This window comes from Callorhinus ursinus, unplaced genomic scaffold, assembly GCF_003265705.2.
Source record: "Callorhinus ursinus isolate GAN/ISIS: 27379988/994484 unplaced genomic scaffold, GSC_fseal_2.0 scaffold27, whole genome shotgun sequence".
NCBI lineage: Eukaryota > Metazoa > Chordata > Mammalia > Carnivora > Otariidae > Callorhinus > Callorhinus ursinus.
The window spans coordinates 12,490,672-12,515,580 of record NW_027397089.1 but is presented as its reverse complement, the minus strand read 5'-3'; the positions used below and the strand labels follow the sequence as shown (position 1 = coordinate 12,515,580).

At 39.5% G+C, this 24,909-nt stretch overlaps 1 protein-coding gene across 1 annotated transcript; it reads right to left on the bottom strand.

Annotated features, from left to right (window-relative positions):
• Nucleotides 1–399: 399 nt before the first annotated feature.
• On the bottom strand, nucleotides 400–22,987 carry LDHB (lactate dehydrogenase B). Its single transcript, XM_025879874.2, has 8 exons — nucleotides 22,830–22,987; nucleotides 19,865–19,999; nucleotides 12,503–12,620; nucleotides 10,269–10,442; nucleotides 8,471–8,644; nucleotides 4,946–5,063; nucleotides 2,887–3,010; nucleotides 400–774 (listed from the first exon to the last, which is right to left on the bottom strand). Exons 2-8 carry the CDS (start codon nucleotides 19,991–19,993, stop codon nucleotides 607–609), a joined length of 1,005 nt encoding a protein of 334 aa, XP_025735659.1. The 5' UTR covers nucleotides 19,994–19,999; nucleotides 22,830–22,987; the 3' UTR covers nucleotides 400–606.
• Nucleotides 22,988–24,909: the final 1,922 nt, after the last annotated feature.

Sequence of the window (24,909 nt, the reverse complement as noted above, 5' to 3'; positions counted from 1 at the left end):
ATACATCACCAAGAGTGAACCCTGACATAAACTATGGACTTTGGGTGATAATGTTGTCTCATGGATTGTAACAAATGTACCATCTGGTGAATGACATTGAAACCATCAGGTGTGGGGCAAGTGGTGTATGGGAAATCACTCCACCTTCCTCTCAATTGTGTTGTAAACCTAAAATTGCTCTAAAAAAATTACATCTTTAAAAATAAAAGGGTAATCATATTCTCCGGACAACAGTAAAATCATGGCATATACTGTGACAAAGAATGTTTGTGCTGTTTGGATGGACGAATATAGAAAATGGAATATAGACAGAATTTAGGGCATTTTATGAGGGGGGAGAATTATTTGAAATATTGACTGAAATCTTTGAGAAGTCCACTAAAGAAGGAGTCCCGGAAATAGAAGCACACTGCAATAGTTAATTTTATTTGTTCAAGGGCTCATATTGCAAGCATTAAACCAAGCATGGGCTTTGATTTTGTGAGCCCAGATTCACCTATTTAGGAAGATAAAAGCAAACTGTGATCCATGTATATGGATGAAAAACTAAAGGCTCACAGTTAATCACATCATAGTTTTAAATGTCTACAGCCTAGAAGCCAGAAGTCACAGATCTTTCAGGTCTTTCTGGATGTCCCACAAGGTATCTGCACTTTTCTTGAGCTGGGCAACCTCCTCATCCTTCAGCTTCTGGTTGATCACACTGGTTAAGCCCCGAGCGTTCAGGATACATGGAAGGCTCAGGAAGACTTCGTTCTCAATGCCATACATCCCCTGACAGAACAAGACAAACAATTAGATTAAGAAATGAAATCACAGGGGCATCTGGGTGGCTCGGTCAGTTAAGGTCTGCCTTTAGCTCAGGTCATGATCCCAGGGGGTCCTGGGATCGAGCCCCACATCGGGCTCCCTGCTCAGCGGGGAGCCTGCTTCTCCCTCTGCCACTCCCTCTGCTTGTGCTCACTTGCTCTCTCATAAATAAATAAATAAATCTTAAAAAAAAAGAGAAAGAAATGAAATCATAGTAAGAATGATCACAGATCCCATGTTTAAACAGAAAGACATGTAGGATATATAGTAAGCATAAACTCATTCTTTAATTTTCAACACATACAGGCCCATATTTTCCAAATACTTACATTCTGAATTTGATTTTATACATAGAATATGCAAATTCTATGTATAAAATTTTAAAAAGTAAGTATGGCAAAAATTGGATAACTGCTCCTAAAAAAGAGAGAGAAAGAAATGAAATCATAGTAAGAATGATCTGAGATCATGACCAGAGCTGAAACCAAGAGTCAGATGCTTAACTTACTGCACCACCCAGGGTGGAAATTTTTAAGAGTAGTGAGTTTTTTATTGAACTTATTGACACATTTCTCCCTGGATATACTTTAATAAAATTTACTATCTAAGTTTTCAAATTAAATTGTACTACAATGTGTTTCTTAATGGGCTGCTTTTCATGAAATCCTAAATTTTTAAAAATTCTTTAGTTTAGCAGGGAATTTCAGGGGTAGCTGTCCAACTAGTCCAGAATAAGTAGTTGGAAGCCACTCAAAGGCAAGATTTCTGGAACATCCAAAAGTCGCTAAAAAAAAAAAATAGTATAATTTCCAAAACACTTTACCAGTTTCTATAAAGCAATTAATTTATTCACAGGGTCAATTTAACCATACAACTAATTGGATTATTTAATTATATTAAATAAGTTACTTTAATATATTCTTCAAACCTTTTTTATTTTTTATTTATTTTTTTAAATTATACTCTTTTTTTTAAAGATTTAATTTATTCATTTTTCAGAGAGAGAGAGAGAGATCACAGCAGGGGGAGGGGCAGGCAGAGGGAGAAACAGACTCCCCGCTGAGCAGGGAACCCAATGCGGGGCTCGATCCCAGGACCCTGGGATCATGACCTGGGCCGAAGGCAGATGCTTAACTGACTGAGCCACCCAGGCGACCCCAAACTTTCTTAAAAAGTGTATTTATTTTTAGTAATCTCTACACCCAAAGTGGGGCTCGAGCTCATGACCCTGAGATCAAGAGTCACATGTTCTACCTCCTGAGCCAGCCAGGCACCCGTATTTTTTCAACTTTTAATTCCAGAATTTTTGCACATACACGAAAGCAGAGATAAACAAATTCCAAAGATGCACTCCAAGACTGAGCAGTTATCCAATTTTTGCCATACTTACTTTTTAAAATTTTGCTATAGTATTTAAAAAAACAAAAACAAAAACACCTGACATCACACTTTATCAAATACTTCTATATCTTTCTCTTTTGCATGTTTCTTTTAATCTACTGCATTTTCCCCTTACATTTTCACCCATGACATTGACTTAATGGAAAATCAGTTATCTTATACAATGTTTTAATACAATCTTAATTTTATTGAAAAATAATGAATTTCTACTTAATTATCATAGCTTTTTCTTTTAAAGATTTAATTTATTTGAGAGAGAGCACACACGTGAGAGGGGAGCCTGACTGGGGCTCGATGGCAGGATTCCAAGATCATAACCCGAGCTGAAGGCAGACACTTAACTGACTGAGCCACCCAGGTGCCCCTATTTCATAGCTTTTAAACTGAACTAAATTTACTAAGGTATCAAGTACTGCATCAAAGACAATCTATAGAATAATATCCCAACTTGAAATAAAACTATTAGGCTTATTCAAATAATATATATTTTGAAAATGTGTCAAAAAAGACTCAAGAGTTAATATTTAATTTGCCACAGAATACAAGGGAGAAAAGAGAGAAGTTTCCACAAAACTTTGAGATTCAGAAAAAAGTAGGCTGAGACCCTCTTGTCCTTCTTTAAATCTATTCAAAGAATAGAATACTAGAAATTATATTTGTAACAGTTTACCTTACCTTCACCATTGTTGACACTGGATGAATCCTGGATAGATTTTTCAACATGGATTCAATGAGATCAGCCACACTTAATCCAATAGCCCAGTTGGTATATCCTTTTAGCTTGATGACTTCGTAGGCACTAAGGAAAGAAAAAAATCATAAAAGAGATCATTGAAATCAGACTCAATAGTTACTGAAACTGAACTCTTCGGGTTTGACTTATACTATCTTGTTAAACTGTGTGCTGTTCAGTAAGCCTTTCTTATCTCAGTGTCCTTTTGTAAAATGAGGATAGCAATGGTATCTATTTTATAAGCTTGTTAAATGAGTTAACATATATGTAAAACATTTGGAATTGGAAACACTACCCAGTAGGCTCTATATGAATGCTGTGATAAATTTAAATAGATTATTGAGGGGCCCCTGGGTGGTGCAGTAGGTTAAGCGTCCGACTCTTGGTTTCAGCTCTGGTCACGATCTCAGGGTCTTGAGATCAAGACCTGCGCTGGGCTCCGAGCTCAGCAAGTCTGCTGGAGTTTCTCTCTCTCCCTCTGCCCCTCCCCATGCTCACTCTCTCTCTAAAATAAATAAACAAATCTTAAAATAAAATGGCTTATTATATGCATGAATATTTATAAAGTCAGTGGTAAAAACATACTTTTTTCCAACCAATCTTCAAATTCATTAACATGAGTATTTCCAAAGTTATTAATGAAATCAGGAAGCAATGAAAAAAGAAGGACCTTCACATTTTAAGGACAAAATATACCTTGATTTTGAGGTCCCATTTACTACTGTCACCTAAAATACAATGACCAACTAACCTAACAGCAGAGTGAAGATGGTACCTTGCATGTCAATTTTCTGAACATAAATTTTATGCCTTGAAACCTACAAAGGCCCTGGTCCTTAAGAGGCAGCAGGAGTAACCAAAATGAGAATTTAGGAAATTGGGATTTAATGCAATCACTGGCTAGAAGACCCTGGGCACGTTGCATTACCTGAGTGAGTCCCAGTTTTCTCATTTGTAAAATAAAGGGATTAATTAATGAAATGCTAAGAACCCTTTCACATTTTTAAACAATCTTTTCCTCCATGCACAGGTCAAATTCCAGGAAAACAACAACAACAAAAAAAACCATTACATTTACACTAAGCAAAACAATTCCATGTTTGAGAAAGTCTTAGAACAATTCTCTGCAAATAATAGCTGATGTTTATGGAATGCTCACCAGCATTGTGTCTGTGTTTTTACTCAATTTTTACAATAATTCTATTATCACATGACTGAGATTCAACTTAAAAGTTAATTGGCTTCTGTAAGTGCCAGTGTCATGATTTGAATTCAAGCCCATATTCTTTACTCTATTCCACGACACCTTATTTTATAAGCATGAAGGTCACAGGAAAAAGTGAAAAAGAGTGAAAAGGAAAAAAAAAAAGAGGGCAACATCTTTAGCTGGGTGTGGAAAGGTATATACAGCACAGCTTTAACACTTTTAGCAATCAATCCGCAAGTACTCATTTTAGGCAATTATGAGACTAAAAGTGTCCAGGTTCTAGGCAAGTCAACCTTATTTATCAGTAAGAGCCAATGTGAAAGCCTTTCTCACTTGTTAATTCCATGTTTTGGTCCTGTTCCCTATACAATAGGACTTTTCCAGAAAAACATTTGCTTTCCCTATCGGGGACTTATATGGTAGCTTTGACCGATAAAGTTAGTCTTGTTTGCTTCAGAAGAGAACAGCTGCATGTTTACTACATATTTTTAAAAATATTTTATTTATTTATTTATTTATTTGAGAGTGAAAGAGAACAAGCGAGAGCATGAGCTCAGGGAGAGGCAAATGAAGAGGGAGAGGCAGACTCCCCACTGAGCAAGGAGCCTGATGTGGGGCTTGATCCCAGGACCCTGAGGTTATGACCTGAGCTGCAGGCAGATGCTTACCGGACTGAGCCACCCAGGCGCCCTGCATGTTTACTATATTAAGAGCTTACCTGAGCAAGCAGTCATGGAAATTGTTGACAATATTATCTAGATAAAATTCATCATCTTAAGCCCCCTTCCACTTACCTTTCCACAACCATTTTATGCACTTCCTTCCAATTTTCACTGTCGTTGTCTGTTCCCATTTCTGGATTCAGTTCCTGAAGAGAAACGCCTGCCACATTCACTCCACTCCACACAGCCACTGGAGAAAAAGGATAAACGTGTCATGTATTTCTGACATGATTTTAAAGAATCTTTTATTCTGTTAGTTCAGATTTCACCTCCTTGAGGCAAGTTACTGAGTACGCACTGGAGCTGCTCCGAAGACAACTGACCCAGTCTACTTTCCCCCAAAGGCTGACACGTGCTTTCAAACAGCCACACCGCTGACATTTTACCTTTCAACCATTTTGGTGCCCAATCAAATTGTTGTGTCACACGGAGAATATCAAATTCTTTGCCTCCCGCTAGGTTTGTGAAATCACAAGGGCTTCTAGTTCTGGACTATCTTAAACTTTTGATTTGAGAAATTTTTCACTTCACTCCTCATTTTTCTTATATAAAGCCCTTTCTTCTGGAGTGAGGTTAAAAAAATCATAATAATATAAAATAAATAAAAAAATTCTAGGGTAAGGCCCAAATATACTCCAGGTATCTCTTTTCATTCCCCAAGTCCAGTCTACCTCTCGAAACAAACCCCATGTAGTAACTACAGTGAATTTTTCTGGTCTTAGCTGGATTGAATATTTCCTTCCAAGAATGCCTCCAGAGACACAGCAAAGGTGTTCTCTAACACCGACTATATCTTTTGGAGGGCTTGATGCATCCGAACACCCTTACTTATTAATACCTTCTAACCCAGCCAAAAGTATGTATTGAAGATGCAGGTATACAAAAATGAATAAGGACATGTTCTGTGCTGTGGATGAGTTCAGAATTTACTGGAAAAAACAGGCAAAGGACACTAAAGCAATGGGATGAGCTACCACAGAGATATGGAGAAAGCATAATAAAACCCAAATTAAGAATTTACTTAAATTAGGGGCAAAGGGGTATCAGGAAGGGCTACAAAAAAATAGGCATTTGAATTGGACCTTGAAATATAAGTATGGCTCTTGTAAAGTATGGACCTTTAGAGAAAAGCATTGTAAACTCAGCAAATAGGAGCAAAAGCATGGGGTAAAGCCTAGTATGGCTAAAACCGGCTATGAAGGGCAAAGCTGCCCATGGCCAAATAAGACTCTCTTCTAAGTCCACAACTTTTGAGAATTCAGGCTAATTGTTGAGAAAACTACAGTACTCTCATGGCTTTTGATAAAACTATGAAATCTACATAATCATGCCAGGGTTGAGCTCGGTTTCATTCTCTTTTATTTCATGTACACAATACAGGTCAATGTGGAAATAGGAAAAACAGTGTTTTGGAAAAAAATGACACAGTGATAAGTGAATAGAAGACTGGATAGGAGTCAGAAGACACGATTCTAGTTGTAGTTGTGCCACCAATTAGCTCAAGGATCTTTAACAAGCCACTAGCCACTGTGCCTGCTTTGCCTCATTTTTTTCTTGATTATAACGCAAGCCTTAAACTAGAGGACATGTAATATCACCTCCAAATCTGTGGTTCTAATAACTGTACCATTGTAATAACTAGCATTGACTGAACTTTTGCTGCACACTAGACATCGAGTTTTTTATATAGGACATAAATTCAAACAAATCCTTGGATATTAGGAACTCTTGAATGATGTGACACAATATGCCTGAAAAAAAATTCGCATTATTCTATAAAATAGCACAGATGCAATAGTTGTAAGACCAAAGTCTTATACAACAGCAAACTCTTTACTAAAATCATATTACACACTCTCATTAAAATCAAAAGAATATTTACACCTAAACCTTTTAGGGGAAAAAAAATAGCTCCTTGCATATAGGGCAGATATGAATTTAGTAAAATAAAAATTATCGCTATTATTAAAGTGTTCTGGATAATTACGGTTTTACACCATTAGCCTATTCAATGTATTTTCGTTTAACAAATAGGCTTAAGAGTTATAAGATACGATCAGAATTGTTCATAAATTTTTTACATAAAATTGTTTGGAACAGAAATATTAATTTTTTTTAAAAATTTCTTTAAAGTTTTTTTTTTTTTTAGTAATCTCTACACCTAACATGGGGCTTGAACTCATGACCACAAGATCAAGAGGTGCATGCTCTTCTTACTGAGCCAGCCAGGTGCACCATGGAACAGAAAAATTAACTTAAATGAAAAGAGAGACATTAACTTAAATAAATGGTGTTTTAACTGTTTCTTTTTTTTTTTTTTAAAGATTTTATTAATTTATGTGAGAGAGAGAGAGTAGGGGGGTGGAGCAGAGAGGGAGAAGCAGACTCCCTGCTGAGCACAGAGCCCAACACGGGGCTCCATCCCATAACCCTGAGATCATGACCTGAGCCAAAAATCAAGAATCGGATGATTAATCAACTGACCTACCAGGTGCCCCTTAACTGTTTTAAAACAAAGTATTATAAAAGAAATAGAAGTGCAATATAACTTCAATGTTGGTCTTTTTACAATGATTAATTTATGTCCAACAATTCTACGTAAATTCCTAAAGAAAATATTTGAGATATTTTCCAAATGGTCCCTTACTACTTAAATGATTGATAGTTATTAATGTTTTATTAAAAATCAGATTTCATTTATTTTATCCTTTTTTTTTTTAAATAGGCTCCATGGTCCAATATGGGGCTTTAACTCAAAATCCTGAGATTAAGAGTCAGATAGATGCCGTACCATCTGAGCCAGCCAGGTGCCCCCAAATCAGAGTTCATTTAAAGCAAGATTTGTTTTACACTACAGAATAGTAGATACTGGTTATGTGAAACCTTTTGCTACCCAATTTATTCCCACTTCAATAAACATGATGGATATAATACCTATGTTCCCTGGAAAGAATACCTAGAAGCAGAGATATACCAGGAGCATGAGCACATCTATGTCCAGATCTTGGTTTCTAAACACCATTCCCCTTAGAAAGAAACAGGGCTCATTGGAGAAAGAGATGCTCTAGTGCAGGGAAATGGGACGGATAACACCAATATGGCACACTTTATTGTCCCAGAGACCAGGGCTCAAGAAATGCTGGGACATGTCAAAAAGACACAGGAGCCAGTTTGAAGAGCTTGTTACTTGCCAAATCTGGGACAATTTCTGCATTACAAAGATGGTAAAAGAACATTTGTGGAATAAAATAAAAATCTGAGTGCACATTGATATAAATGAATACATAAATGAGGAAGAGAAAGCTTTCTTTTATAATGGAATACGATAAATACAGAAGAAATGACTGAATATTGTGTCTGACAACTAACATAGTAATAATTTACTTAATCAAGAATTATCAATGGATACTAAACTTAGTAGGCAAAAAATTGGTGGGGACTATATACATATTTACCTAGTCACTATCAAAGTATTCTCCCCCAAATTGCTTATTTGTAATGTGAAGTATGTGAAAATAATGTAAAATGAAAAAAATTCAGAATGACAAGAATAATACTATAAGTACCCATTAGAATATTGTGGTTTTTTTTCCTTACCACTTGAATCGCCATGTTCTCCCAAAATCCATCCATGGCAGCTGCTGGGATGAATGCCAAGTTTTTCAGCCATGAGATAGCGAAATCTAGCAGAATCCAGATTACACCCACTTCCAATTACACGGTGCTTGGGTAGTCCACTTAGTTTCCAGGTAACATATGTGAGAATATCCACTAAAACGTTTAGAAATAATATATGTAAGTAAATCAAAACTGATTTCACCTGCTGTGTCAATTAGCAGGTGCCCTAGCTTCCTCCTTCCCAACTTTTCCAGTCTGAGATGTAGCCATTAAGATGTGAATACTCTGACTTTACACAGTTCAGAGATTATGGAGGTAAGAGAACCCATGGTCGCATAAATTCCTTCTGATTGTAATGTTCCATGACGGTAATGACTATCATCATAACCCAAAAGCCCTGGGTTACTAAATTACTAAGGCATACTACTATAAAATTTTCCTAGGCACAACATACTATTCAGTAAGCAACTGTGGTAATACAAGGGACTTACATTTTGTAGTATTTAATGAAAGGACCTCTATGATAGAACATTTATTCTGGTGTGGCACGCCCTGAGACTTCAAAGAGTAAAACCTGCTGGGCTAGACAGAATCACAGCACCTATAGGCTAAGCCATCAAAAGGAGAAAATGTGCACACAAGAAGGCAAGATGTTAATCTCGCAGTCTCCACCTCCACACATATATAGACACTGGTTAAGGTACTTTAAGGTCCTTTTGGACTGGGTATTATAAACCTCTTCCTTGGCAACTTCGATTCAGTGGGCGTGACTCCCTGGGGAGTTGAGACTTTGAAGCTACACCTGGAAAGTTGTATAATGAGCTAATGTCTGTCTGTCTCAGGCACGGGATGCATCAACTTCCTATAGGCCAGTGATTTGTCACTCTTGCTCCAAATCTATTTGCCACTCTGTATTTACAAAGAAGTTTTATATACAAGACTGAGCTATTTAGTAACCCCCAATCCAGGATTGCAGAGAATAATACTAAAATAATCTGTCCTTGCTGGCTCTCAATTCTCAATATTCTATAAACTATAAGGATCCCCCTGGTTCTGATTCACAATCTTTCTCTATGTGAAGTGTCAGAGACCGTCAGTTTTACCACTTTATCAATGTATCTACTATGCTCACCAATAGTCTGTTTAGTGGCAAATTATAGACAAAGAAGTGTGAAATAGAGAGTGAAGTCTGACATTTTGGTTAAATAATGCAACTCTTTCTAACCAGAAGCTTTAATGTTTATTCTGCAAATGTTGATTTAGCAAAAAAGCAACTTTTAAGTTCTAACATTTGGCATTAGCATGTTATTTGTCCATCAATAGTCTATTTCTATCTTCCAAATTGGACTGATTAATGGCTTTTAGACTACTCTCATATTCAACCCCTAGAATACACTTTTTGGCCAACAGAAGATCAAAAATGCTAAAATGTTTCTTACAAATTGAAGCTACATTTAAATGTTTCATTACACATTCCAGGATAATCTTCCTAGAAAATTTAAAAAGCTTCTAGGCTCTACAACAAACTGATGAAACAAACAGTTGCAACTGTTTTATATATAACTCTTCTCACATTTTTAAACATTCGGCCCAGGACTCTGCCATTTGTTTTGCAAACACCACTCTTTTGCGGCCAATAACAGAAGATACGAGAATTGCTTCTGCTAGTAAATCCTAGAACAGAATCTTTAAAAGCCAAACAACAAAATAAAACAGATACCCTAAACATTTAACCTCATAGGAGCGAACCTTAAAACAATTCTTGTTAATACAATACCTGGGTTGGAAACCACAATTATGATACAATCAGGACTGTACTTGACTATCTGCGGAATAATGAATTTGAAGACATTAACATTCCTCTGCACCAGATTGAGCCGGCTCTCTCCTTCCTGCTGGCGGACTCCTGCAGTCACCACCACAATCTTAGAATTGGCAGTCACAGAGTAATCTTGAAGGAGGGGGGCAGAAACAGGTACTTTAATACAACTCTTCATCAAAATATATTATCTATAGTTGAAAACAGAGCTACCATACAATCCAGCAATTGCACTACTGAGTATTTACCCCAAAGATACAAACGTAGGGATCCAAAAGGGTACGTGCACCCCAATGTTTATAACAGCAATGTCCACAATAGTCAAACTATGGAAAGAGCCAAGATGTCCATCGACAGATGAATGGATAAAGAAGATGTGGTATATATACACAATGGAATATTATGCAGCCATCAAAAGGAATGAAATCTTGCCATTTGCAAAGATGTGGATGGAACTGGAGGGTATTATGCTGAGTGAAATAAGTCAATCAGAGAAAGACATGTATCACATGACCTCACTGATATGAGGAATTCTTAATCTCAGGAAACAAACTGAGTGTTACTGGAGTGGTTGGGGGTGGGAAGGATGGGGTGGCTGGGTAATGGACATTGGGGAGGGTATGTGCTATGGTGAGCGCTGTGAATTGTGTAAGACTGATGAATCACAGACCTGTACCTCTGAAACAAAATACATTATATGTTAAAAAGAAAAAAAAAGAAGATAGCAGGAGGGGAAGAATGAAGGGGAGTAAATCGGAGGGGGAGATGAACCATGAGAGACAATGGACTCTGAGAAACAAACTGAGGGTTCTAGAGGGGAGGGGGGTGCAGGGGATGGGTTAACCTGGTGATGGGTATTAAAGAGGGCACGTTCTGCGTGGAGCACTGGGTGTTATATGCAAATAATGAATCATGGAACACTACATCAAAAACTAATGATGTAATGTATGGTGATTAACATAACATAATAATAAAAAATATATATATATTATCTATGATATGCTCCAAAAACCTAAACATCCATAAGCTTCTAGAACTTATGAAAGTATTATATACAAGAACTACTTATGTAAGAATTACGTATGCAAGAATTCCATTATTATAATTATAATTATAAGGCTTTGAAGTATAACGCTCTTCTCAAGAGAAATGGCTTCTTCCTTTTTGAGTTACACAGAACTAATCCAACCATGAAACTAGCTCAAAGAATGGACCAAGGAAATAAAGAGGGCCCTTTCTGGCTAAGAAATTCAAAATGCTATTGACTTTAGAATATTCGATTGCTAGTAATTTGATAAAACACAGTGAGTCCAAAGTCCAGCAGGGACCCCTCCAACAAAAAAAAGGACTTAAGGACACTTTTGGGCTTATGTTAATCCAATCTATGAAGGGGAAGGAAGGCAAAGAAGTGTTTATTCTTGGCTGGAAACGGATTTCTAATACTCAGTATTGTAAGGAAGCCTATTCACTTTTAGCAGTTGAGTTTCTCTGGAGAATATTTTTTCCTCAAGGAAGTGTGTCACTTCCCAAAATATAGATATTATGACCTGATGTGATCATCAGATGCAACAGCTATGGATGAGTCACATAATAAACTGTATTGCAAGGGACTTTTGATAGTTATTTGTACCTTTTATTAGTTTCCTCCCCATACCATGGGGAAAACCTACCTCTCATAGGTTTGCTGTGAAATGAGGTAAAATGTGAGATTCAAAAATTTCCTAGTACCCAGAATGCTAATAATTCAATGAATATCAGCCAGTAGCAGGAGGAGAAATTATTTTGAGGTCCACATTTCTATCTTTAGACATAGATTACCTGCTATGATGGTAGTATCACTGCATAAATGTACTCATCCAGAACACAGACAGCTAGAGCATGAATTTTATTTAGCTTCTTTATTGCACTCAAATTACTTTGTGCAAATATTTTTTGGAGTCTAAAACACTCCTGTTCTCAGACACATGTAAACAAGCATTATGATGCAATCTCCTAAAGTATTATGTGTCAAATGTGTGGAAGTCACATGGGAAGTTTACATGGAGGTAATATTTGCGTTTGTCCTCAAGGATGAATTGGAGGGAGAAGGAAAGAAAAACTGTCAATATTAGATTCACCAGGATGGAAGACTAATTTTATATCAGAGCAAGGGCATCTACTATTAGATCACTCTGGGCATGAAATGTAACTACCTTTATCTGCCACAATTTTAGGTGTTTGAAGAAATAAGCTCCCATGTTGCAGATCCATCATTTCTCCTTTGAGTTTATCTTCTAAAACATCCACAAGGGCAAGTTCATCAGCCAGAGACTAGAAATACAAGAACGGGGGTTAGTACCCTAAGCCACTCGAGCACACCTCAGCTCACAACCCAACACAGAGACCCTTTATGTATGTATGTATGTATGTATGTATGTACTTAAACACAGGGCTTAATTAAACTCACGACTCTGAGATCAGGACCTGAGATGAGACCTGAGTTGGGATTGAGCCACCCAGATGCCCCCTAAACAGAGACCCTTTTAAAATGGCTAAGCACCAAGTGTTAAAAACCTTGAGAATTTTACCATGGAGTTAGATGGGCTCTTTAAACTGCATAAGAAAGTCTTGAATGAACTATTAGTATTTAACACACTATTTTTCTAAATTTCACCTTCTAGTACTCAACTAGGATTCAATGATCATGATACAAATCACTTTAAGAGTATGTAGACAAAGATTCTTCATGAAACCCACAGTTCAATAGTGGTCTCAGGATATACATAAGTCTTCCCATGAATGAGGGGTGGTGGACTCACCCAGACCCAGAATCCACCTTGGGCAGTGTCCATCCCTGAAATCACTTCCAGTTTGGAGGGTTTTTCAGAGGGCAGATTTGGTTTAAACCATCAATAGATTGAGCAAATAGTAGGATTTGAAGCCTGAATGCCTCAGGTTGGATTGAGCCAACTTGCATGTCTTGATGGGGGAAAGGAAGGGGTATCCTATGGATGGTGGGGTCCAGGACTAGCAGATTTTCCTGTGATCCACCCAAGGCTCTGAGCACTCTTGTTTTCTATTGCAGTTGTCATCCTCTGCCACTCATTCAAAATAAAGGTCTAAATCAACAAATGTATTATTTAATCTTGATCTAGAGTCATAATTTAACATATCCTATAAAATGTTTTATATGTAACATGTCTTATTTTTGTATGTTCTCTATATCTCTACATGAAGAGTGGGAGAAAACAAAGCCTTTACAGTCATATACAGTACTCTCTTTAGCAAGTGTTTGAACTTTCCTTGTAAAAATAAGGGAGGGGGGATAGGTTGTCAGTCTAGACGCATCCAAACAATCTTTCAGCTTTGAAATTCCGTTATCTTACAGAAACACATTATTTTGCAAAATTTATAAAAAGTAGTTATCCCGCTCACTGAAATTTCACTAGAGGCCTTGCCTTTACTGTTTTTAGGGTTATTAGCAAAATAATTAGCTAAATAGGATATATCAATACTGAAGCCCACTTAAAAATGAGGATACCTCCTCTAAAGATAGTGTGATCAGCTATATAGGAGAGGCTTGTTGATAGGAAAAGGGTAGGTAATTAGGTTCAGAGGCACTTTGAAGGAAATGGTAGAGTAGCTAGGGTGTAACAGGATGGATCTTGAAGGCACGGACCAGCAGAGGGAGAAGCCGGTAAGAAAACCTGACCTACTTTAGTTTGCCAGCCAAAGCAGATCCCGTTCCCTGTGGGAGCCAAGAGATGAGCACTGTCCAGACCTTGAATCCCAGTGGCTTGCTAGTCTCAAGAAGTGAGTTATAATAGGCTTGCCTGTGAGTTTCTGAGACTCAAGTCTCCAAATGTGCTCTCACTTCCAAGCAACAGATTTACTTGCAAACTTCTGCAATGACCATTTTGTGAGTTGGGGATTACTTAGCAACTGTTTCCTCATTTCCATACATATCAAATACTGGCATTAACTTCTACAAGTTTAATTTAAAAACATGTTTTGATACTTTTTAAATGGTATTGTTCCTCTGCAGCTTCTGACAAGATCACACAAACCTTATTTGTGTTTTTTAAACCCTAGGTTAGGGGCGCCTGGGTGACTCAGTCGGTCAAGCATCTGCCCTCAGCCCAGATCATGATCTCTGGGTCCTGGGATAGAGCCCCACATCGGGCTCCCTGCTCAGTGGGGAGCCTGCTTCTCCCTCTCCCTCTGCTGCTCCCCCTGCTTGTGCTCTCTCTCCTGCTGTCAAATAAATAAATAAAATCTTTATAAAAAATAAACCCTAGATTAGTACACTATAACTTAACAATAGCCATCACATTCTGTCAAGGTACTGAGCACTAGGAATATCACTTTTATTTTAGTCATAAAACATGTGTGCTGCTAAAGTCAGCATGGCAAAACAATTTTGGGCTTAAGTGGAAAAGGATGTCACAGGATCTGAGATCCCGTCTTTTGTTTCAGCCAGTGGGTGTGGAGAATTGGCTGACAAGTGCATCCTCAGCTGGCAAGGAAGGAAGAGATCCAACACTTGAAAAAATTAATTGTAGCACTGAATTTAGCTGCATCTGCACAACTGAATATCCTCCAAGTGTGGAGGCAGGCAACACAGAAGATGTATGACTAAGTGTCAGCACTGTTGTTTGACTGAAATAAATCTCCTTTGGTATTCCTATGCAGGTTTCCCCCGCTATCCTAAAGTAGAATGTTCCTATCAAACCTTTTGCAAGCAGCAATGGCATAAAGCAGAAGCAGCAATTACCATTAATTTATATGGGAAATTTTTGAAAATTCTCAGATCCCAATAACCTCTCTTAGGCTTTTCTTTCTTTTTTCAAATAGTATTGTTTTTAATTTCAAATTCCACATGTTCATTCCTGATACCATAGGAAAGCAAATTGACTTCTTAAGATTTTATTTATTTATTTGACAGAGAGAGTGCACAAGCAGCGGGAGTAGGAGAGGGAGAAGCAGGCTTCCTGCTGAGCAGCAAGCCCGATGTGGGGCTCGATTCCAGGATCCTGGAATCGTGACCTGAGCCAAAGGCAGACGCTTAACTGACTGAACCACCCAGGTGCCCCTCTCTTAGGCTTTTCTGATACCTTAAGACACAGCTTGCTAACAGATGCACAAAATAAACTGAGGTAAAGCACAGATGCTTACGCAGGTCAAAGCTCCTGCAGCCTCATGCTGAGATGCTGAGCGTGTGCGGTTACCTCCTGGGGAAGGAGTCTGGTGGGGCCCCTCCCACTGCTTGGGGTGTGTGCTGCCTCCATAACAAAATAAACTCTGGCTGCGTTTTGCTTTTTACCCTTTTGAGGTAAAAGGGAAAATCCTCTTGGGATTTCTTTTGGCTAGCGAAATAGCTACTTATGGGGGGCTTCAGTAAAAGCAAAGTGGCAGAACATGAGCTTTCAAAAAGCAGGTGTTTATATATACCTGTATTGTATATATACCTGATTGTATTGAATACCTGTATTGTAAAGCCTGTGAATCCACTTACCCTGTAAACATACTCAAAGTAGTTTGAAACAGCAAGGCTTAAGGTCAGGTAGAAGGCAAAAACATCACTGTTGAACCTGACCACTTGTTTAACATACAACAAGAATATCTTTTAATCTGAAGTCCTACGTGGACCAGAGGTGGCCCTATTTGCCTCCTGACCCTCTTAGCCAATAAATTACTACCACCAATGCCTTAGCATTGGATCATTGCATTTTTATATCCAAGTGTTTCATCTGCATGAAATTTTGTGGGAGGAAAATGTGTAACTCTTTCCAAATAATGAACTAAACAGATAAGCACCTTTGATGTGCAGAATGCCACTTCTATCATATTATTAAATACTGTTTGGGCCTTTTTCTGGGCTACAGTCCATTTTATTAATCTGTCAATTCTTATACAAAGACGAAATTTTAATTACATCCTACTTTTAAGCCAAGGCCTGCATGGCTAAAACTACTTCACAGTTGGTCTATAATTACACTGCTCTGAAGAGCCTTCTTAGGCTGTGCCTCTACCACAAGAATGTGACTAGTTGACCTGAGTGAGGACAGAGACTCAAAGGCAGCAGGACACAGAGGCCAATGGTTTATGATAACATCAGAGCCCCCTCTTCACAGCCAAAATGCAGAGCCTGTGACGGGTAGTAGGGCAGGAGTCATACCTGGCAATAGAAGCCACGAGAAAGGAAAAGCTATGATCAAAACCTGACAAAAAATAAGTGATTATTAGGAATAGCAGAAGCATTTATTTATTAACATACACTTATTACTAAATACACCAGACATTATTCTACTAATTAGGAACATAGTCATTAACAAATTTGGCAAAGTCCCTTCTCTCATGGAATGTCCCAGAAAGGGAATAGGAATTAAGCGAACCATTTAAGAAGATTTTTGACAGCGGCAGTGCTACAAAGACCATAAGGCAGGGTGACGTTAAAGTTCCCAGGAAGGAAGTTTACTTGGACGGTCAGCGACTGTCCACCTCCAAAGCCATGATACGAAAAAGGAAGAAGTCAGCTCTGACAGTCTAGGGTAGAACGTTCCAGGTGAAAGAAAAATGTTAAGGAAAAGGGTTTTAAGCAGAAATGAGCTAGGTATTTTGGAGGAGGGCAGATGGTAAACGATAAAGTCAGAGACGGTAAAGGTGCTGCTGGTACTAGGTGAGTGGCGCCCCCTGGAGTTGCACACTGCACCGCCTTGCTCTGACACAGGCAGGAGGCGTCTGTGACGTCTCAGATTTTGATGTACACATACAGTCTATGTGTCCCATGAAACTACTGGAAAGTTTAAGGACAGGAGCTAGAGTTTTTATCGAAGCTTACGACAGTTCATCTGAAGGCAATGAGGCTGGGGAGAGTGAGCAAGAGAAGCAAAAGGTAATTGAGTTTTTCTAGTGATGGGACATTGTATCGGGGGCCTCAGTTGCCTTCTCGGGCCTGGGAAAGGTGTGGGCCTCCTCAACCTCTCTCTCTGATGCCCCAGCTTGGCTCACTTCCTGGGGAGAAAGCAATGTGTACTCCCTCTAAAGCATACCAGTCCATGATGGACTCAAAGACTGGATCAGGAACTTAGTAGCTCTATGTGATCTTTACCCAGTGGCTTAACCTTTCTAGTCTGTTTCTTTCCAACAGTAATATACAGACGACAATACCCCACCAGTTTTTGGAAAGGAGTAAATGCAGTAATACGTAAATACCCAACAGAGTAGGGCACTGTTATTTTCCTTCCTCTATGAAACTAATAGGGTTTATAATCCCCAAACATTAAAAACAATTTTGAAGCACTTTAATCTTCACCCATTAAAATAAGATTTAAACATTTTTAATTAGTACAATAGTCTTTGAGCAAAGCAGTCATTCCCTCATGGCATCTAAATTGGAAGATTCCTACTGTGTTAGCAGCAGGGTCTGTTCTCTCAAGCACCTGAATTGGGCCAAAGTATTACATAACACGAGTGCAGCCGCAAGTTTATTTACCGAAGACGATTTTAAGTTAACAATGAAAACCAGAGGTACTCCTTAGAGTCATGATAAATTAGATGTACTTTCCTGAAATGTCTGAATTTTGAGATTAGCAGGAGGAAAGAACTATCTTTAGCTAGTATTTCACTAATACCTTGATATTTTTTAACTGCCTAGATACTAGTTTGGAATAAAAAGAAACTGGAGCCAGTAGTTAAGAGTCCAGAGCCTGGGTCAAAATACAGCTTTACAGGGGCACCTCACTGGCTCAGGAGGTAGAGCACGCAACGTTGATCTTGGGGTTGAGAGTTTGAGCCCCTCATTGGGGGTAAAATTTACTTAAAAAAAATTTAAAAACAAAATACAGCTCTACTACTGTGGCTGTATGACTGTGGGCAGTCTGCTTAATCTCTTCATACCTCAGCCACCTCATCTGAAAACAGGATATGAGCACCTCCCATTCTGAGGCTGTTGTTAAAATGAAGGCTTTTATTAAAACACTTCCACCGTGGTATACATTCAATAAATGTTTTAAAAGAAATGTTAAGCAGGAGTATTTTTCGTTTTCATTGGCATGAAGTGATTACTTGAATTCCCTGTGATTTGGGAAACAGCTATTATAAATAAGCACCTAGTCAATACGAGCTAGAAAAAAAATGCAAGAGTAAAAGCTTCATTGGTGTGTACTACGTATTTTAGTTGATTTCTCTGATAGCTTTTTCTCAGTAAAGACTTAAAATTTGCTTGATAATTTAAGCTTTGCAAACAGAAACATATCCGGCGAGGCATTTATTCAGGCAGCCTTCGGATATGGCACAAAGGGACAGTGTCCTCTACTGAAGGCAAAGCAGCAATTTTTTTAGGGGGGCAGGGTTCCCACATTTAAGGCAGCCTCTCAAAAGATCAAGGAATCAATTCAGTGAGGTAAATAATAAAGGGCCTCTTTCCTCAAAAGTCCTTGGAGACTAAAAAAACTGATGGCCTGACCTACATGGGGTATAAACAGAAGGCAAGCCGGTCTGTGGAGGTATACAGAAAAAAAGTCTGCAGGAGTGGAAGGTGCTAGCAGCATGACATCAATGTCAAATCTCCCAATGCTGAGAACTGCGCTGATTATGCAAGAATTTATGTCCGATTAGGAAATGGACTCTGAAGGACTTAGGTCATTTCCACAACCTCGCAGAGCCCTTGTGCAGATTATTTATTAATTATAGAGGGTAAAGGGAACTTTGCAGTGGGGAAATCCTGCACTCATCACTTCAACCCAGGGCGTCTTGGGCACTACCTGGAATAAGAAAAAGTTGAACATCATGTGCCTCTACTGTGATGCCATCGGCTAGTCATAACCCCACCCCAACATTTAACCTGAAACTAATCACAAGGAAACATCAGACCAACATAAATTGAGGGACATTCTACATAACTGACTTGCACCCTACAAAAATGTCGATGACGTGAGAGACAAAGAAAGCTGAGTAACAGCTCCAGGTTAAAGAAGAATGAAAGAGACATGACAAGTATATAAAAGATATGATTCTGGATTGGGGTGGAAACAGATATAAGAAACTATAAAACAAGTGGGAGAATTTTAACTCTAGGTACTGTATATTAGATATTAGTATTATATCAATGTTAACTTCCCCGAGTGTAGTAATTCTATTGTGGTCATATAGGGAGAGTGTTCTCGTAAATACCTGCTCATGTACTTAAAGGTGAAGTGTCATGATGTCTATAACTTATTTAAAATTATTGTTCAGGAAACGGGGCACCTGGGTTGGCTCAGTCAGTTAAGTGCCTTCCGCTCAGGTCATGATCTCAGGGTCCCGGGATCGAGTCCCGAATAAAGCTTCCTGCTCAACAGGCAGTCCACTTCTCGCTCTCCCTCTGCCCCTCCCCACTACTTGTGTGCTCTCTCTCTTACTCTCAGGCGTGCACATGCGCGCATGCTCTCTCTCTAATAAATAAATAAAATCTTTAAAAAAATAAACTTGTTCAGGAAAAAAAAATCTTTTAAAGATACAATAAAATCCCGGTGTGCCTAAAGAGATTGTATATATAAACTGGAATTATCATGTCTGGTGTTCTTGAAATGTACCTTTCCCAGAATGCTGATGGCACACGCCATACCAACTTGTCCAACACCCACTACAGTGATCTTATTGTTTGGGATGGTTGCCTCTTCTTCTGCAACTGGTGCAATCAGTTTTTCCTTAAGAGTTGCCATTGTGCCCTGCAAGAAAAGAATCAAAACCTTATACAAACACCCACATATAAAACCCAAAGAGAATAATCCATAAAATGTTACTGTTGCAATTTTGAATGACAGCACAGTTGAAAATGAGCCTAATGATATTCTCCAGCACAAAATATATTTTAAAGAACCAGGTAGCCCACTTAATGGAGAATTTAATTTAAACAAAAACTTCCACGAAGCCATTAGAATTTGGGTTCTTCTCTTCAGCCTAGGATTCTGTGTAGTATTTAACAAATTATAACAATTTTGTCTTGTGGCTCTTCATTTACTGGCCAAAAGACATGAATATTTACATGTAGATTAGCCCACTTTTTCCCATTCCCTTCATAAAGAACTTACATGTAACTATGCAAACTAAATTAGAGCCCTGTACTAACCCATATTTAAGCTCAGTTTAAAAGAGTTAATAGCCAGTTATGAATATAATTTCTACTACTAATGATTATCACTCTTTGAAGATAGGGACTGGTTCTTCTACTTTAAGTCTTACTTAAAACCGGTTACAGTGTACTGGACATATAATGCATACTTCATAAATACGGTGACATGAAAATGGTGATGAATGTTGATGCAAAATCTTCAGAAATATTACTCTAGATTCCATTTAGTGTACCCTGGAAGCTAACTGGAAGGTGGGCATGCACTTAATACATTTTCCTTTCAGGGAGTCACATTAGAGGAATATCAATCTTTGAATCAGCTTCTTTCCAGCCATTTAAAAAAAAAAAAAAAAAGGAAGAAAAGAAAACCTGTTGGAAAACATTCCATATACTAACACCAAATTTATCTGTGCCATCAGATAATCAGGTACATTTTCTCGATAACTAAAATGGCAAGAGTTACTGAATTATGAAAGAACCTTCATAATTCCATGGCAATTTTGTACACAAAATAGACTGTCCTGCCTTAAACAGAGAGGGTACAGGTCATAATTAAGCCCTGTCTTCCTATTTAAGTATCACTTATAATTGTCATCCATTATTATTTTAGTTTTCCCTTTACTTTTTATACCTATTTCAAACTGTGCCCTGCTTTTTAGTCTTTTTGTTTCTCATTTGCAATGGACTAAGTAACAGAAGTTTACTAGTTTAGTAACTGTATATGTTAAGTAAGAGTTTGGAAGCCTCCAAATTGGAATAAAGTACTTGAATTTAGACACAACTATGTAACAACTATTTTGTTCTATAGCTATTTTTCCACCAAAAAATACTGCCCCCCCCAACTGTAGGAACTAAATTTAGAGATGACTTTGCAGAGTACATCTGCAGTCTTCTCACATGCTAAAGAAAAAAATGGGCAGCCTGGTGCAACAGCCTCCACAAATGGCCCGACAAAGAAATTCACACACGTCCTGCATTCTGAGCAGAACCAGAAGACCGCAGAGATACAAACTGCGTATTTTTTCTCCATTAAGTCTATTTTCGTTAGCTGGTTTAAGATCCTTATAGACAGAATCCAATAAGCAGTGGAAAACAAAAATCCAGAAATGGTCGCTATATACACATTAGTCGTTCAGACAGACCTTCTAAAGTAATTTTGGAACCTTCAGAAACCAGTCAGAGGCTCAAGCCGGTACATATTTTCTTTCAGATCTTGATGGAGGAAAAAGCTTAAAATTTTTTTTTCCTTAATAGAGTTATAAGAAATTAGGAAAAAATGTTTTCTATTATATATGCAGGACTGTGCCTCGATCCGAGTGTTGGCTGCAGGGGAAAAGACTGGAAAACAGGGTCAAAATCTCCGATTCTTGGTCCTTTCCATCCCCCTCAGGCCCAGCGCCCCCGCCTGGGGGAAGGGAGAGAGATTCCCCCGCCTCCCTGCGGATGTAAATCGTTAGAAATGAGCCAATGAACCAGGGCCTTAAGTTCCGGAACAAAGACCCTCTTTGCAGACTACCCCCCGGTTTTCACCTTGTAAAAAGCCAGGTTTTGCCATCTGATTCCTCCACTAACCAAGTGTCAGCTCTCCGGCTCTCCGCGGCCCCCTCTCCCCAGGCCCTAATTGCTGCTGGGGTCGCTCGCCGCCCACAGGCCACCATTCTCAGCAGGCTGCCCGAGGCGAGAGCAGCCGGTCACAAGGGAGGGCAGCCACCGTAGCTCTCCCGGGAGAAGGTCTCTAGGGAAAATTCCAGACCTTCCTTACTCTCAATACCGAAGGCTGGCCAAGTAAACAAGGCACCTGAAGCATCAAGAAAAGAGGCCAGAAAAGAACAGGACTGTATCCGGGCAAAACTGGAGTGCAAGGCCAAACCTGCAGATCATCCGTTACCCGCATCCCCGCAAAAGCAGGGGCACTTGAACATTACCCTGGAAGTAGATTCCAACACCCAGGCTCGAGTCCTGCCAGCACTCACACGGTACTCGGTTTCCTCTCCCGCCCCTAGTTCCTCAATTCCTCAAGCACGTGTCCGGGGTCCCGCCAGCAGGCATGGGGGGAGGGGGGGCTGAGGTGATGCGGCCGCCATAAACCCATCAAGGACATGCAAAACCCCGGGTTTAGCTGCAAATACAAGTCTCCCCCCTGATACAGCACAGGCTGGAGGCAAGCTCCGTGGCGGGGAGGACAAGGCCTGGGGCGCAGTGGCAGCCCCTTCGCTCCGCCTTCGGTTCCCCCAGAAGAGGACACGGCCTGCCTCCCCAAACCCTGGGAGTGAGTCAAGGCCCGAGTCCGGATGCTCGGGGCTAAAGGCCCCAGAAAGCAGAAGTCCTTCTTGGTCCTTTCCCCAGTGTTGCTACGCAAGGACTCCCCTACACGTTGCCCCCGGGTGCCCACGAACCCGGATTCAGGGGCCTGGGCTGAAACCTACCAGAGAGAACCCGCGGGGAGAGTCGCGCGAAGAAGACAATGTTAGCTGCGTGTGTCTCCTCGGGCGCAGGATCTGCAAGGAGAGAGGAGGAGGCGGGGCCCACCCACTCCGCAGCCTCTTAGCTTCCTCTATTGTGATTGGAAACCCGATCACTGCCTACCCCTCCCCTCGGCTCGCTCAATCCCCTTCAAGGACAAGGGCTCAAGTGTGCACACGCTCTCTCCCTCCACACAAGAGGAGGTCACCTTCTGAAGGCAAAGGGTGTCTCAGCTCTACAGCCTGTCTCCGCTTACAGACTTCGACACAGAGGCCCCGTTATTTCTAAAACTTGCCCAGCTTTGACTGTTTTGGACTCTCATGCTGTCGTTTGGATACATTTAGTCCAAATAGAAATAAATTTTATTTTGCATTCCAGGTCAGCTTTAGAGGACCACTGTTCTTCGCCGAGATGTTGGTGGCATGTTACCTTGGAATAGTACTGGTGCTTCTGAATGTTTTGAAAAATAAAACCGAACTTTCAATTTTCACCATCTTGTTTATAAAGTTCATTTGGTACCACAATGACTCCCCCCCCCTTAATTCAGGAAATACCCATTGATTTTCTACTAGTTGTCTGACAAGATCAATGAGGCCTAGTGCCTGCCTTTTGAAGTTCCTCTACAAATCTGTATACTATCAAAGGGCAGGCTTTCCCCTCAAGGAAAGATAATGGGGTAAGATGCATTCGTTTTCTCTGTCAGTCTCTGAGCAACTCCAAGGCTGAAAGGTATCATTCACCTGTGTGCTTTTAACACCCAGCCCAGTGCCTCCTACAATAAGGTGTTGGCCAATGAATGATTCAGTAGTGGGAGGCATCCTGAAGACTCAGCTTCATTGTGCTGTGTGTTTGTTTTAATTAAAATGCTTTCAGGAAGAATAAACACCCTGGATGTGAAAAGGAAGTTTTTTGTGTTTGTTTTTATGTAAATGGTCATTAATCCTATAATTGCTGCTTTCATTACATTTTTGTGCCAGGCATTGAAGGTACAAAGCTGAATATAACACTATTTCCACCCCCCCCCCCCGCTGCCCCGCCCATGCTCCCAGTTCAAAAGAAACAAGTAGGCAAATACTTTTAATTAGAGTACAATGCGATAGGTGGTAATAGAGATTTGCTTAAGATACAATAAAAATTCAGAGACAAGCCACTAAGAAAGGGGTGTGTCTAGAGGAATTGAAAAACCTCAAACTTTCCAGGATTATAGTGACCTGTTCCTGGGGACTTTGAAGGACCCGGAAGATACAGTCCAGTTACACATTGAAACTCAGATGCTAAGGAAGAGTTTGGTGGATAATCTCAAAAGCATTGCATTCAACTTGAACCCAAGTTTGAAGCAGGACTCAAGAAGCACCCTAGAAAGACCTCTTTCTCATCTACTTTCCAACACAATCTACATGTCCTGTAGACTTCTAAGCATCTCCCTATTTTCCCCCCTTCTTGCTATCCCTATTACTGTGTGTCGGGTGGAGAGGAAGGGGGACAAAAAAATGTAAGAAGAGATCTCTATTTCTTCCCTCTACTCTCATCTTCACTCCCTCCACAATCAGTTACTAATCTGATTGATCCAAGTGAGTTCTCCAGTATGCAACTCTAACACCAGGACAGTACATAGTGCCAGTCTCAAATATTTTTGAGAATTGTATGCCCAAGCAACTTATTTTTGAAGTACAAAGTGTGAAAAACAATTTTATACATGCAGTGATTCAGACAATATACTCCCCTGATGGGGTTCAGGACATGCTACCCCAAAATAATGGCAACTTGACATACTGAATATCAAGAAGTTTGACATAACAGCAAAAATAGGAAGGTCACTTGGACCTCCCTCCATCCTTGCTCTTCTTCCCAAAAGACCTAAATCTCCTACATGAAAGGTACCTTCTCTGTGCCAGGAGGGAGACATTCTTATCACTAGAGCCAGGGAATTTGGGCCAAGAAATCTGGTTCAACAACTCTGTTAAGCTAACCTTTATCTTCCTAGTTACTTCTTCCCCACTTACTACCCCTAGCTCAAACCTCTTTGTCTTGTCAAATTCTTCA